The 16,996-nt window shown below is 38.0% G+C and overlaps 1 protein-coding gene across 1 annotated transcript in view; it reads right to left on the minus strand.

Moving 5' to 3' along the window:
* The window catches only part of SNW1 (SNW domain containing 1), a 39,438-nt gene that overhangs the window by 8,274 nt on the left and 14,168 nt on the right, over positions 1-16,996 (minus strand). The window contains exons 4-11 of the mRNA XM_003786948.2: positions 15,820-15,915; positions 15,630-15,736; positions 14,236-14,340; positions 12,199-12,268; positions 11,484-11,549; positions 8,439-8,555; positions 6,078-6,219; positions 234-330 (exon numbers count right to left, since the gene is read on the minus strand). Coding sequence (XP_003786996.1) covers positions 234-330; positions 6,078-6,219; positions 8,439-8,555; positions 11,484-11,549; positions 12,199-12,268; positions 14,236-14,340; positions 15,630-15,736; positions 15,820-15,915 — 800 coding nt within the window. The remainder of the gene's footprint in view (positions 1-233; positions 331-6,077; positions 6,220-8,438; positions 8,556-11,483; positions 11,550-12,198; positions 12,269-14,235; positions 14,341-15,629; positions 15,737-15,819; positions 15,916-16,996) is intronic.

The following is a 16,996-nucleotide window of genomic DNA, read 5'->3' on the forward strand; positions in this document are numbered from 1 at the left end:
AAAAAAAAAAAAAAAAAAAAAAAAAAAGAAACCAAAGAAGTTCCTAGAGTCCCCAAATTTCTTATGTACAGAAACTACTTTGTAGTTCCTTAAAGCTTTAAGATTTAGCAAGCAGCTTTGATATTGACTGTAAGGCTATAATGTACTAGATTTGAGGCTCTGTCTCAAAAAAAAAAAAAAGGTAGAAAAAGGCCCACTCTTCACAATTTGTATGTATCTCAAATAGCACCTACCTCTTATCAGGAGCTGCCCTGGAAAGATTCCGGTCATGCTGTCTCTCTTTTCGCCTATCGTGCCGGATTTCATCCCTCTCACGTGCCTCCCCATCCTCTGTGTGTGTGGACACAGTTGAAAATTACTTTATCCATTAACATTTTGAATAAGAAAATATTATTTAGACACAAAAATTCCACGAACTTCTTTATAGTCATACTTCATCTTTTAAAACAATTTAAATCCAATGAATACTATTAGTTTAATTTTTGAATATGAATGCTAGAATTATCCATGTAGCTAAAGTGTGTAGAGGTAAAGTATACTGTTGTTTTCAACTTTTGAAATACAAAGTAGATAGGAGGAATGATAGAGGAATAGAGATATAGGATAAATTTTGCAATGTTTTTTATTTTAAATAAAATTCTTGATACATAATAATTGTACATATTTATGGACTACATGATATCTGACATATACTGTGTTTCTCCAAAAGTAAGACCTACCCAAAAAAATAAGCCCTAGCAGGATTTCTATGCATTTGTTAAATATAAGCCCTACCCCGATAAGACCTAGTGATGGGCGTGGCTATGCAGATACGATGCATAGCCATGCCGTACATTTCAGCACGGAGAGGAAGACATCCCCTGAAAATAAGCCCTAGTATGTCTTCTTGAGAAAAAATAAATATAAGACAGCATCTTATTTCTGGGGAAACATGATACATACAATATGCAATAATCAAATTGGGTTAATTGGGATATCCATTATCTCAAACATCTATCATTTCTTTGTGTCGGGAACATTCAAAATCTTTTAAAGCTAATTTTAAATATTTGGTAAGTTATTTGTACTATTGAGCACTGAAACATATTCTTTCTCTCTAATAGAATGTTTATACCAATTCCATTACCTAACTTCTCTTCATCCTCCTCTTGCTCCCTCTTCCTTTCCCAGTCTCTGGAACCATCATTCTATCTTCTACCCCCATTAGATCAGCTTTTATTAGTCCTTACATATGAGTGAGAACATGTGATATTTGTCTTTCTGTGGCTGGTTTATTTCACTTAACATACTGTCCTTCAGTTCCATCCATATTGCTGCAAATGACAAATTTCATTCTTTCTCATGGCTGAGTAATATTCCATTATACAGAGATAACACATTTTCTTTCTCCATTCCTCTGTTGATGGACATTTAAGTTGATTAGCTCAGCTATTATGAAGAGTGCTGCAATTAACATGGGAGTGCAGGTATCTCTTCGATATACTGATTTCCTTTCCTTTGGATATATAGCCAGCAGTGGGACTATTGGATCATGTGATAGGATCTATTTTTTGTTTTTTTGAGGAAACTCCATGCAATTTTCCATAGTGGCTGTACTAATTTACATTCCTAACAGTAGTGCACTTACACTCCCCTATCTCCAGATTCTTGCCAGCATCTACTGTTGTCTTCTGACAATAGCCATTTTAATGGGAGTGAGATTGGTATTTGTCATTATGGTCCAGATTTGCATTTCCCTGATGATTAGTGATGTTGAGTACTTCTTCTTATACTTGTTGACCATCTGTCTTCTTTTGAGAAATGTACATTCAGATCATTTGCCCATTTTTCTTTCTTTTTTTTTTTTTTGAGACAGAGTCACTCTGTCACTCTGGGTAGAGTGTCATGCTGTCATAGCTCATGGCAACCTCAAACTCATAGGCTCAAGTGATCCTCTTGCCTAAGCCTCCCCAGTACCTGGGAGTATAGGTGCCTACCACAATGCCCAGCTACTTTTTCTATTTTTAGTAGAGATGGGTTTTCACTCTTGCTCAGGCTAGTCTCCAACTCCTGAGCTCAAGCAATCCATCTACCTTGGCCTCCCAGATTAATAGGATTGTACACATGAGCCACCACACCCAATCATCCAGTGCCATGTTAATAAAGGCAGTGAAAGCTCATGTCTTGTTCCAGATTTTAGAGGAAAATCTGTCAATTGTCCTCCATTCAATAGGATGTTAACTGCAGATTTCTCATATATGGTCTTTATTATTTTGAGGTATGTTCCTTTTGTACCTAGTTTGAGAGTTTTTATCATGAAGAGATGTTGAATTTTATTAACACTTTTTTCAGCATCTACTGAACTATATAAAGTTTGTTCTTGGGCGGCACCTGTGGCTCAAAGGAGTAGGTCAACAGCCCCATATACTGCAGGTGGCAGGTTCAAACCTGGCTCCAGTCAAAAACAGCAAAAAAAAAGTTTGTTCTTGACTCTGTTAAATGTGATCTGTCGTGTTTATTGATTTGTGTATGGTGAACCATCCCATCCTTGCATCCCTGGGATTGAATCCCACTTGATCATGATGAATGATTTTTTTTTTTTGTATTGTTGAATTTGGTTTGCTAGCATTTTGTCCAGGTGCTAGCAGGTTTGGTTTCCTAGCATTTTGTTGCATCTCCATTCATCAGCAATATTGGCCTATAGTTGTGGTTTTTGTCCATGTCAGGTTTTGCTAAGAGGGTAATGTCAGCCTCAGAGAATGAGTTTGGAAGTATTCCCACCTCTTCAATTTTTTGGAACAGTTTGAGTGGAATGGGTATTAGTCTTTCTTTAAATATCTGGTAGAATTCACCCTTCAGCAGTGAAGCTTTTCTTTTATGGGAGCATATTTGTTGTTAAAAAAATATTAACTGAATAATATAGATGAGGAGGATCTGATATGGTGGTCATTATGTAATCCTTTGACTTCTTCTATGTTTGAAAATTTTCATGTCAGAAAAAAGATTTATGCATAAGTTTTCCCTTATATTTTCAAAGTTTTTTATTGAATAGAGAATCTTTGTGTTCCATAGAGGCTGGCTGTATCTTGATCTTTACTTAATTTCTGTCTATTTTCACTTTCTCTACCTTCACCAGTCTGAGGAGATATAGTAAAGAGCCCATGAGCCAACCCATCTGGATTCAAATCTTGTTTCTATGACAAATTAGCAATGTGACCTCATGCAGGTTACTTAACTACTCTAAGCTTTAGTTTTCTCTGTAAAAAAGTGATAATGACAGTACCACTGCATAAGGTTGCTGTAGGAATTATGTGGTAATACATGTAAAGTCCTCAGAGAGGCACCTGCCATAAAAAAAAAACACTGAAATGTTAGTTTTGAGTAATACCTGGCAATAAATTTTTAAAAATTTTAATTTCTCAAGAACGATTTTAGTTTTTTATCAGTTTAGAGAGCTTAGATACATTAAGCTTAACATCTAATTGCCTTCAGTGGGTATGTATATAACATGTAGGTATTTACATCTTGCCACATTAAGTCATTCATGCATGCTTCAGGGAAGTGGATCACTCTATAGCCTTGGTTAACTTCCTATAATTGAACTCTATACTTCTATAACCAAGTGCCCACTTAACACTTCAATCTTATGCTTAACATATCATGAATTAAATTTCTCATCTTTTCCACCCAAACCTATTCTTCCCAACATTAGTAAAGAGCAATTTAATCCTTTCCAACTGCCCAGGACAAAAAAGTTCTGGAGATACCCCTGACTCCTATTTTTCTTTTATACCACTACTTAATCCATAAGCAAATTTTGTTAGTGCTACCTCAAAAATGCATCCAGTATTAGATGTTGGTGATGACCATGTTTACATCTAGATGAAAAACTATTTTGCATCTGGTTTATTGCAGTAGTCTTCCAAACAGCTTCTCTATTTTTGCCCAAGACCATGCCACAGTCTTGTAATTTTTTTTTTTTGGAGACAGAGTCTCAAGCTGTCACCCTAGGTAAAGTACCATGGTGTCATAGCTCACAGCAATCTCCAACTAGAGCTCAAGCGATCCTCTCGCCTCAGTTTTTGTATTTTTAGTAGAGACGGGGGTCTTACTTTTTGTTCAGATTGGTCTGAAACTCATACGCTCAAGTTATCTACCCGCCTCAGCCTCCCAGAGTGCTAGGATTACAGGCGTGAGCCACAGCGCCTGGCCCCACAGTCTTCTATTTCTAACATAGCAGCCAGAGTGATCTTTTAAACATTTATGTTAGAGAAAATATTGGCCAAATGAACAAAGTTTTACTTGTGCAATTTGAATGAGTTCTGGAGATGTTACGCACTATATGGTAGTAATAGTTAACAATACTGCATTGTATACTTGACATTTTCTGGGAAAGCAGATCTTATTCTTTTTTTTTTGCAGTTTTTGGCCAGGGGCAGTACCCTACTCGTTGGAGTCACAGACACCACCCAAGATCTTAATTATTCTTACAAAAAATTTAAAACGTAACTTTATGAGCTTGAAATGTCAATTAGCATAATAGTGATAAATATTTCACCATGTATTTGTACATCAAAACGTTGTGTTATGGCTGGACATGGTGTAATCCTAACACTCTGGGAGGTAGAAGCAGGCAGATTGCTTGAACTCAGGAGTTGACCAGTCTGAGCAAGAATAAAACCTTGTTTTTGTTAAAAAAAAATAGAAAAATTAGCCGGTATAGTGGCTCACACCTATAGTCCCAGCTACTCAGGAGGCTGAGGCAAGAGGATCACTTGAGCCCAAGAGTCAAGAGGCATGCTTGAGCCAAAGAGTTTGACGTTGCTATGAGTTGTGACACCAGGCACTCTAGCCTGGGACGACAGAGTAAGACTATCTCAAAACAAAACAAAGTATCACGTTGTATACCTTAAACATATACAATTTTTTTATTTGCCAATTATACACCAATAAAGCTTGGGAAAATATATGTCAGATCATGTCACTCTACTCAAAACTCTTCAATCGCTTCCTTTGTCACTTGAAGTAAAAACTATATCCTTATAATGGCTAAAAGGCCACACATGATCTGGCTACTTTTCCTACCTGCCCTAGCTACTCTGACATCTCATCTACTTTTTTTCTTCCCTTTTCACTACAATCCAGCCATCCTGGCCTCCCAACTTCCTAAGCATACCAGACACATTCCCAACCTATGGCCTTTGTACTTGCTTTGGCCTTCTGGCTCTGTTATTCTCCCAGATAGCCACAAGGCTTGCTTCCTTACTCCTAGTTTTTGTGGTAATGTTACCATCCCAGAAGTGAGGCTTACTCTGACCACTCACTACTTCTGGTACTGTTATACCCCCTTTCTTGTTGTATTTTTCTCCACAGCAATCATTACTTTCTACTATACTACATGAATAACTTTTTTGTCTGTCTACATCCACTTGAATATTGGCTGACATATCCCATTCCCCTCACCATCTAGCAGAAAACCTGGTGTCTACTGGAGAGCTTTACATAAAGTAGGTGTTCAATGTGAACTTAATGAATAAGTAATTGTACTAGGCTAGGATTTATTAATGAAACAAAAATCACTCACAAATTTTCCTGAGTTAGAAGTGGAATTCATCTTCCCACTCTAATTACATAAATATAGCTACACAGATTACTAACTAAAGCCAGAGAGAAAATACTAGTAGATTTAATGATTAGAAGTGCATTAGCCTACAAGACAGAAAAACTCTAAATTACGTTACTATGGAAGGGAGCTGAATCAATTAGTTGGCATTCTCATTTCTCTAATCTCAAGAAAATTAAGAAAAAAATCAAGCCTATCATTTGAGTAACTGTGATTCTGTAAAGTATATCACTCAGGTTAAAAACTTCTAGTATAGTCGCACACTGAAGGGCTACCTTTAAATACATACTCTTATCTTTTGCTCCAGCTAGGTAAGACAGAAGTTACTCTCTATTCCTACATTATTTCTGAAACATCTAATTCTTTTTTACTACTTTTGTTTCCTTTAAAAAAAACAAAAACAAAAACAGATTTTCTGAAATTAGATACATTTTATTCACAATGTAAATTCAATTTGGTAATGAGAATGTCATACCTTTTTCCACATGGGTTTTGATCCCAGCTCTCCTCTCTCTGGCTTTCTGGGCCATTTCTCTAAGTTTCTCTTCATGTTTCTCCTTTTCTTTCTGGGCCATTTTTCTCTCTACTTGGGCACGCATTTCCACAGCTTCACGAGCCTGTTAGTAAAGTCAGACATTAAACAGGACAGTACTGAAGGCTAAGTTAGCTATCATCTAACTCTATAAAGTCTGACTTGTAAGAGCATTTATACAGAATTCAGATTCGTTATTGCTGATTAAAATGAAGATTCTTATCCAAAACAATGTCTGGCTTGGAAGATACTACAAGGTCAGTATTTTTTTTTTTTGACACAGAACCTCAAGCTGTCCCCCTGGGTAGAGTGCTATGTCATCACAGCTCACAGCAACCTCCAACTCCTGGGCTCAAGCGAGTCTCCTGCCTACGCCTCCCAAGTAGCTGGGACTACAGGTGCCCACCACAATACCTGGCCATTTTTTGGTTGCAGCTGTCATTATTGTTTGGCGGGCCTGGGCTGGATTTGAACCCGCCAGCTCAGGTGTATGTGGCTGGCGCCTTAGCCACTTGAGCCACAGGCGCCAAGCCAAGGTTAGCATTTTTAACTCTGTGAATGTTTTAGTGGTTGAAACGATAGTGACCCCTGGCAATTTTCTAAGTAAAATGTTTCACTAATGCTTTCTCAAAAATAATCTAAAAGGCTGAGGGTCAGGCACAGGGGCTGACACCTGTAATCCTAGCACTCTGAGAGGCTGAGGTAGGTGGATTACAGGAGCTCAGGAGTTCTGAGACCAATCTGAATAAGAGTGAGACTCCATCTTTAAAGACAGCTGAGCACTGTGGCAAATAACCTATAAAGTCAGCTACTTGAGAGGCTGAGGCAAGAGGATAACTTGAGCCCAAGAGTTTGAGGTTGCAGTGAGCTATGACACTCTGAGGGTATAAGACTGTCTCAATAAATAAATACATTGCTGAGCACAGTGTTTCACACCTATAATCCTAGCACTTTGGGAGGTTGAGGCAATAGGATTGCCCGAGGCCAGGAGTTTTAGACCAACCTGAGCAACATACAGAGACCAGTCTTTACAAAAAATAAAAAAAATTAGCAAGGAAGCTAAGACAGGAGTACTGCTTGAACCTATGAATTTGAGACACACTGAGCTATAGATGATGCTACTGCACGCTAGCCTGGGCAACAGAGAGAGACCCTGTCTCAAAAACAAATCTAAAAATCAAAATTAAGATGACTATATAGCAATTTCCATTATCAATATAACAGGAGCTGGTTAAATTTTCATGATCAAGTCAACTCAATGTAAAACCTTAGCTTATAATCTACTAGAGTTTTTATAAATGTACTTGCTGTGACAAAGACATGCTTTTCTGTGTTCTAAACGTATACCATGATGTGCGTGAAGTATACCATAAAATATAATATTGATATTGGTCAAAACTATCAATGACATTTTATGTAGCATTCAGTTCATTAGTTGTTGATCTGCTCTTCCAAATGCCCTTTTGTAGGGCATCTACATCTAAAATAGAGAAAAATTATGAAATATAGAATAATACAGGCAATCTTCACAAAATTCCTAGCCTAACCAACCATTTGAAAGGGGCAGCCCTGCAAAAATAACAGGAAAAATACCTAATCTTGACATTTCCTAGTATCAGTTAAAGATCAATCCTGAGTTCTCCAGCTAACAGGCACCCTACAGGGGTTCTGTTTTGTACAACTTCTGAAAAGAGCTGAACAGATATAAAAGAGATGTAAAGTTGCTTTTAACAATCTTTTTTTTTTTTAATAGAGTTTCTGAGTGAACAGCAGGGGTCCCTGCCCAAAACTGTTAACCTCAAAGGCAGTGTCACCAGTGATAAAGTCTATCTCCAAGGAAAGGTAAGGAAGCCAACTCTTAGACTTTGATAACCTGCCTCAACTAACATAGCAGTTTCATAGTACCCTGTTAATTTTGCTATAGCCATAAACCTTCCTCACCCCCTAAATGAAAAGCCAAAGTACCTGATTCTCATTGCCAATACCATCTCCCTCTCTTTCAGTGTTTCCATGTAGGAAAAATTAAATAAATAACTTCTTTCTAATCTTTATCTGGAGATATCGTTCTCAAAACCTATGTGCACTAAGCTCTCCACTAGCCCAAACCCTAACATCATTATTCCAGCATGCTGTGAGGGGGAGCTGGATCACCACTGGTGTGTGTATAGGTCTACTTGCCAACTCTGGCACACATACAAAGGTGAGACTCTCTCTGGGTGTTCAGTATTGTAGCTAAATTACCACTTATCTTAAGAATGGATTTTAAAAGTATCAACATTAAATGAGTAATTACAACAGACCAACCTTCCGATCAGCAATATAGAGAGCTTCAGCCAGTTTGGCAAAATTTTCATTTATGTGTACCGTCTGTAGTCCTCGTCCATCAGCAGCTAGACGTTTGTCTAATGGAATTGTATAACCCTAGTGTGAAAGCAGACAGAAAACACCAGTCACAGAATAGCCACATAAAAGATGTAAAGTCTCTATCTTTTTATGGCTGCATAGTATTCCATGGTATACATATAGCACAATTTGGGCTACTTCCATGACTTGGCAATTATGAATAGGGCTGCAATAAACACTCTGGTGCAAATGTCTTTGTTGTAAAATGATTTTTGTTCATCTGGGTAGATATCTAGTAATGGAGTTGAATAAAATCTCAAGAATGGAAAAAAACGTATCCAATGTACTCGATACTATTATGAAACCAATATATAATCACTTACACACCCATATGAATGATAAAACAGAAATACAGTCCAGCAAGGAAGGGAGATGAGGGAGAGGGGGAGGGCAAGTGGGAGGAGGATGGAGGGCATTTGGTGGGATCTTGCCTGATGCGCACACTGCAAGGGTACATTTCAAAACAACTAAGAGTAAATTATAAAAATGTTACCACAAAAAATAAGTGAGGTGATTTTTACATTAATCAGTCTGATTCAAGCATTCCACACTGTATATCAAATCATCACATTGTACACGTTATCATTTAATAAAAATTAAAAAATTAAATTCATATATATCCATTTTGAGAACCATTTAGTTGGAGAGAGTTTTCTTACATCTTTATTCACAACTATGCAAAACAACAACAGCTAACAATGAGTGCTTTGTGTGGTAGATTAAGCACTTTGCCCCTATGGTTTCATTTAACCTTCACAATAACTCTATGAGTCTAGTAACATTGTTGTGTCCACTTCATTGATGCTTAGGTAATATCCCCCAAGGTTAGAGAGTTAATAAGTAGATGAGCTAGGATTTAAACTCAGATCGTATGATATGTGACACTTCAGAGCCCAAGCTCTAGAAAAAGATTTCTCATGTTAATAAGTGTGAATTAAAACAAAAGGAAACAGCTCTTATATTTACTTGAGGAACAACTCAAGTAAATAAGAGCCATACAATATAATACAAAGGTAGAATAAATTACTATAATCTTAGTATTTATAGGTAGCTTAATCTGGTGTACTGTCTTAACGACTTGTTAGATTCTTAAAACTCTTTAAATTTTAGAAAATAAAAAATAAGATAAAGTTCACTAGAAAACTGACATTCTACATTTTGAGATTTTGCGTCCCATTTCAATAATACAAGAAATATCTTGAACATCCATGTAACTTTCAGGCTTAGCTTTATTTTCCCAGGTTTCTGAGTAGACTCCCAAATGTTGACCTCTGCTTTCTGGTCTCCTAACAAAATGAAGTGTTACAGACCAGCTCCAGATACTTACTTGCATACATATTAAGTAACCCAAATTAGGCCAGTCAACAACATTTTAGTTTTAGGCTGAGTACATAAATTCCGTTAGGGAAGTTAAAGGGCCTTCCTCATCCATCAAAAATAAAATCACAAGGCAGAGCATGGTGGCTCAGGCCAGTAATACTAGCGCTTTGGGAGGCTCAGGTTGGAGGACTGCTTGAGGTCAAGGAGTAGCAAACTAGCCTGAGCAACAAAGAGGCTTTGACTGCACAAAAAATATAGACAAAATTAGCAGGACATGTGTCATATGCCTGTCGACCCAGCTACATGGGAGGCTGAGGCAAGAGCATCACTTAAACCCAAGAATTCAAGGTTGTAGTGAACTGTGATGAAGCCACTGCATTCTAGCTCAAGCGGCAGTGTCAGACTCTGTCTTAAGCAGCAGTATCAGATTGATTGATTGACATGTGATTCGGGAAAAGAGAGGAAATAGTGATTAGGAAATCTGTCCCACATTTTATACATTCTTTAAAAACTCTTGGAAGTTGTGGCAATTAGCTGAGGTGTATAGCATTAAAGAGCTTGAGCTCTCAATGTTATCAACAGATATAGCTGAAAATTAAAGCACTAAAAATATATACATATTTACTCTGCTTTGTTCTTTTGTCAAATGATCATTAGACTGGTTTAATTTCTTTCAGAAATAATTTTTAGACATAAATTTTTTATTTTTCTTTTTTGAGACAGAGCCTCAAGCTGTCCCCCTGGGTAGAGTGCTGTGACATTACAGCTCACAGCAACCTCCAACTCCTGAGCTCAAGCGAGTTTCCTGCCTCTGCCTCCCAAGTAGCTGGGACCACAGGCATCCGCCACTATGCCTGGCTATTTTTTGGTTGCAGCCGTCATTGTTGTTTGGCGGGCCCAGGCTGGATTTGAACCTGCCACCTTAGGTGTATGTGGCTGGCGCCTTAGCCACTTGAGTCATAGGCGCCAAGCCAAATTTTCTTTTCTTTCTTTTTTTTTCGAGACAGAGTTTCAAGCTGTTGCCCTGGGTAGAGTGCTGTGGCATCACAGCACACAGCAACCTCAAATTCCTGGGCTTAAACAATCCTCTTTCCTCAGCCTCCCAAGTAGCTGGGACTACAGGCACCCGCCACAACGCCCAGCTACTTTTTGGTTATAGTTGTCATTGTTGTTTGGCAGGCCTGGAATGGATTCAAACCCACCAGCTCTGGTGTATGTGACTGGCATCCTAGCCACTTGAGCTACAGGAGCTGTGCCTAAATTTGAATTTTCTAGAGATCATCATCTTATATTGATAGGGTACTTTATCCTACTTATTCCCTGCCTGTTTGTTTCTGATAGCTACAATTCACTAAAAAAACTACATGGTACTCATGTGTCTGGCATACTAGTATTTTTATTACATTAAAAAGTCATATAGGGCGGCGCCTGTGGCTCAAAAGGGTAGGGGGCTGGTCCCATATGCCAGAGGTGACAGGTACAAACCCAGTCCTGGCCAAAAAAAAAAAAAAAGTCATACAAATTGTGCATTCCTTTTTCAAAAAGTTACACAGGCTATAGCTCTTTCCTGGGTGTCTTCCAGTAGGTTATAACACGAAGATACTGATTTTATGACATCTCAATTACCTTTGCATTTTTCCAGTTAGAAATACAAGGAGGAATCTTCCACTCTTGTTGTTCCTTTACAGTCATCTGAATTGAGAGAAGAAAGAAAACATTTTCAGATTTACTTTCTAGCTAAAACCCAAGTAAAATCTTTCTCTTCAAAGACAACACCATACACAGTGACATACACAGACTTTGTCAAAGGCCAAAATACCTTTTGTTTTGGTAGCACTCTATATACTATCTTCCCTTATCATGGATCCTAGACCTAAGTTTAAACAAGTATAAAAAATGGAAAATAATCTAGAAATCATTTTTGATAGCTATGAATGCTGGATAGTATTTTTCCATATTTAAAGTGGTATGATTTATTTGGTATGATTTATTTCAGATAAATTATTCTTTTGAGTAATAAAACATATCATAAAAAGCCACTCAATTATTAGAGACTTAATGAACTCATGTATTCACTTCTTACAACATCCTTCATGTGAAACAGCAGATTCTGTTCATTGCAATTAAAGCAGGATTTAGGTTACTAATAACAAAATTTATAGCTAACATTCTATACACATCTCATAAGCACTCTGGGACCTACACTTTGTAATCACTACTAATTTCAACTTGAGAAATAAAAAAACTAACTCGATGTGATGATATGTACCTATATAGGCATAAAGAGATTATTTATAAAATCATGAGCAGAAAAAAGATTTTAGACTCTAACAAAGAATACCTTTCGGCTGGGAGAATGCATGACAGGTGCAGGAGGAGAAGGTGGTCCCCGGGGAATTTTCTTATTGATCCTGAAGGATAAATCAAAGCACAATCAGAGAGTGGTAAAGGCAGCTCCAAGTTACAGATATGAGACTCACATACAACTTGCACTTATGAATGGATATTACAGGTAAATGTACCAGTTCCAACTTACATACAAATTCAACTTAAGAACAAACCTACAGAACCTGTCTCAACCTGGGCAATGCCTGTATACTCTTTTCCTCTTTTAGTTATATCAAGTTTCCCCTCCTCATTTTTTATTGTGTAAATTCAAACATAGACAAAAATTGAGACTGCAAAGGAATGGCCATTTATTATACACCTATCATCCAGCTTTAATAATTAAGAAAATGTGTCCAGGGTGGCGCCTGTGGCTCAGTGGGTAGGGTGCTGGCCCTATATACTGAGGGTGGTGAGTTCGAACCCAGCCCTGGACAAACTGCAACAAAAAAGTAGCCAGGGGTTGTGGCAGGCACCTGTAGTCCTAGCTACTTGGGAGGCTGAGGCAAGAGAATCACCTAAGCCCAAGAGCTGAAGGCTACTGTGAGCTGTGATGCCACAGTACTCTACTGAGGGTAACAAAGTGAGACCGTCTCTGAAAAAAACAAAACAAAACAAACCAGAAATGTGTCCAATCTTGTTATCATCATTCATCTCACCTATACAGATATATTATCATTTCACAGAGTATTATACTTTTTTCCTTTTTAAAAAGCACCTTTATTAAGATACAACTGATAGGAGCTAAATGTGGTGGCCCAGACCTGTACGGCCAGCACTCCAGGAGGGTGAAGCGGGCAGATTACTTAAGCTTAGGAGAGATCACTCTGATCAAGAGCAAAACCTCATGTCTACTAAAAATCAGGGAAAAAAAAAAGATACAATCAACGTACAATTAACTATATATATTTAAACTGTACAATCTGATTAAATTTTGACACAAATATACACCTGTGAAACCATCATCCCAATCAAGATAGTGAACATACCCATCACCCCTGAAAGTTTTCACATGCTCCTTGACTCTCTATCCTCTTATCCAGGAGTCCTCAAACTTTTTAAACATGGGGCCAGTTCACTGTCCCTCAGACCGTTGGAGGGCCAGACTGCAGGCCCCAGGATGAGTTGGCTGCTAAGCAGGATAGCCAGCGGTGGCAAAAACACACAGCGGGTCAGATAAATGTCCTCGGTGGGCCGCATGTTGCCCGCAGGCTACAGTTTGAGGACACCTGCTCTTATCCCTCCCATCTCCTGTCTCTACCTCCTCCCCAGAAGCAACCACTGACCAACTTCTTCATTATAAATTAGTTTGCATTTGCTAGAATTTTATATAAATGGAATGATACTGTATGTAATTGTTCTTGCCTAGTTTTCATTCATCATAATTATTTTGAGATTTATTCATATTATTGTGTGTATTTCTTGGTCTGTGTTTATTTCAGACAGGGTCTCACTATGTTACAGCCCAGGATGGAATCAAACTCCTAGGTTCAAGTGATCCTCCCACTTCATTCTGAGTAGCTAGGATTATAGGCCTGTATCACCATGCCTAGCCATTTTTGTAAATAGTTTATTCTTTCTTATTGCTCAAAAGTATTCCATGTAAGGATGTATCAGTTTGTTTATCCATTCACTCATAAATGGATATTTGGGCCACCTTTTTCCTTTAATATCATTTTTAACAATAGTGGTTCAGGCTCGGCACCTGTGGCTCAAGCAGCTAAGGTGCCAGCCACATACACCTGAGCTGGTGGGTTTGAATCCAGCCTAGACCCACCAAACAACGACAACTGCAACCAAAAAATAGACGGTCATTGTGGTGGGCATCTGTAGTCCCAGCTACTTGGGAGGCAGAGGCAGGAGAATCGCTTGAGCCCAGGAGTTGAAGGTTGCTGTGAGCTGTGATACCACAGCACTCTACCCAGGGCAACAACTTGAGGCTCTGTCTCAAAAAAAACAATGGTGGTTCATTGTCATGAAGCCATCTACTTACTTGAATCTTGGAGGCTCCATTGGGTCTTTTTGCATTTCTACCATGCGAATAACCCTCTGTTTAGCTCCAGAGTTGAAAGCTACTCCTTGCTGAGATGGTGTGTATCTAAAGAAGGCAGAAGAAAACTAAAGGTATAACTAATTCAAGCTTTCAATAGGCATTTTCCTTCTGTTACAATCCTAAGCTACACTGTATTTTCAATCCTTTCACAAAGTATTAGTGGAAAATTACAAAATATTTAGGCAGAAAAGACAAAAACAGAGACAAAACTAATAGAAATTATGAACTATAAGCAAAATGGAAGCTAGGAATGGTATCAGTTTGCAAATAATCCATCCCCATCTATTTTCCAACATGGAAGGTGCAGTATTCAGTTTTACTGATAGTCTGGAAAACAGTACCTGTTGAGTAAGTCTGCATTTGAGGAAAAGATACCTATAATATAATGTTGGCAAGTAACTTAGGCAGCAGTTTTTAGAATAACAACAGCAGACCTATCAGCTCTAAATTTTCCCTTATTATCTGTATATAATTCATCTACCCATGCAAAGATTTAGTTGTGTGAAATCTCTTAAAATCTGAAAGTATTTTAAGGCTCAGCATCTATAGCACAGTGGGTAAGGTGCCAGCCACATACTCCAAGAGTGTCAGGTTCCAGCCCGGCCCAGGCCAGCTGAACAACAATGACAACTCCAACAACAACAACAATCAGGCATTGTGGCAGGCGCCTGCAGTCCCAGCTACTTGGGAGGCTGAGGCAAGAGAATCGCTTAAGCCCAAGAGTTGGAGGTTGCTGTGAGCTGTGATGCCACGGCACTCTACCAAGGGTGACATAGTGAGACTGTCTCCACAAAAAAATAAAAAAGAAAATGGTATTTTAAGATGTCCACTTTAAGATGTTAGTGTTTATACTATTATATTTTTTGAGATAGAGTCTTACTATGTCACCCTCGGTAGAGTGTTGGGGTGTCACAGCTCACAGCAACCTCAAACTCTTGGGCTTAAGCGATTCTCTTGCCTCAGCCTCTCAAGTAGCTGGGACTACAGATGCCTGCCACAATGCCCAGCTATTTTTTGGTTTCAGTTGTTAAATTTTAAATAATAATAAATTGTTAATTTCTAAAAATTAAAATATAGTTTGGCTTGATGCCCATGGCTCAGTGGTTAGAGCACTGGCCACATGCACTGGGGCTGGCAGGTTTGAACCCGGCCCAGGTCTGCCAAACAACATGACAATAACAACAACTTTAAACTGTCCACAGAGTTGATAGCCTTCAAGTCATTATTCAAAACAAAGCAAGCATAACTTACTAAATAGGATAGTAAAAGAAATCAGGACCCCTAATCTGAATCAAGTCTGAAATGAAACTAAGCCTTCTAGGCATGACTCATACCGGATATACTGAGCAGGAGCCAGTTTATCAGCTGCTCGAACTGGCATGGCTGCGGCAACCTTCTGTGATACAGATTTTTCTAAGGCTACCCTTGTCTTCTCTGTTATCTGAAACAAGAAACATTAGATTGAGTGGTTTGGAAGTTAATAAGAATGTGAAAAAGTCACCTTATATATCAATTCTCAGTTACCTCTTTAATTGCTTCTTCATCAGGTCTTTGTAAGTCTGGATCATCCGCGTTCATAACCTCCTTTGGAACCAGGTCAGTGTATTTGCTATAAATGACCTAAAATGTTCAAACACAAACAGACTTTAAGAAAAGCAGAGAATGAAAAGCAGCAACCTCATTAAGTCATTTCAGATGTCAACATGTCCTTTCTCAGCACATTTATAAATTTAGGACATTCAGATTGTGTCTTTTAGATTTTAAAACCAAGTAAGCTTAAAATATATACACAAATTGCTACCCTAGCTATATTAATAATTTTCCTTGACCCCATGCATTTAAATTATTTGAGATGGTCTAATAAAGTCAGCATCCAAATAAACTGTGCCAACAAAATCTTATGCATCTTATGCCTGTTTTTGAGGCTCACCAGGACTTAAAATTAATGATGATATAAATTGCCTATAGCCCCATTATCTTGCCTTACAAATTCTTCAGAATTTAAGTCAGGTTAACAAATAGCATCCGAATTCATTGGGTTTAGAAAATTTCACTGACTTAATCCCACTTATATTTCTCTTCTTTAGTATCAACTTATTCCTAGACTAAGAAAATAAACATGTGCCATAGTTAAAAACCCCAGAAAACTTTCTTCCATGAAAAGACAAAAAGGGAAAACAAAATAAGAAAAAAAAATTCATTCTATATATACACAACTTATTTTATAACCATTATCCAAATTTACAACTGTATATGACTTCAACTAAGTCCAACATGGTTTCTATTAGGCTCCTCCAACAGAATATTACTTACTTTCATACCCACTTATACTTCTCAAATATTTTCATAGAAACTTACATAGCCGATTTTCAAGTCAAAAAGAGATATTGGAAATTCAATAAATAATGCTTTAGTTAGAACTTGCTGACACAAGGGTCCAGGGTGGTGGCTCACACCTGTTATCTTAGCACTCTGGGAGGCTGAGTAGATTGCTTGAACTCAGGAGTTTGAGACCAGCCTGAATAAGCGGGAGATCCTGTCTCTACTAAAAATCAAAATATCTAGTCAGGCCTAGTGACAGGTTCCTGTAGTCCCAGCTATTCACGAGGCTGAAGCAAGAGGATCGCCTGAGTCCAAGAATTTGAGGTTGCTGTAGGATATGATGATGCCATGGCATTCTACTCAAAAAAAAAAAAAAAAA

Source organism: Otolemur garnettii, unplaced genomic scaffold, assembly GCF_000181295.1.
Source record: "Otolemur garnettii isolate 467f Iridium unplaced genomic scaffold, OtoGar3 scaffold00020, whole genome shotgun sequence".
NCBI classification, from domain to species: domain Eukaryota; kingdom Metazoa; phylum Chordata; class Mammalia; order Primates; family Galagidae; genus Otolemur; species Otolemur garnettii.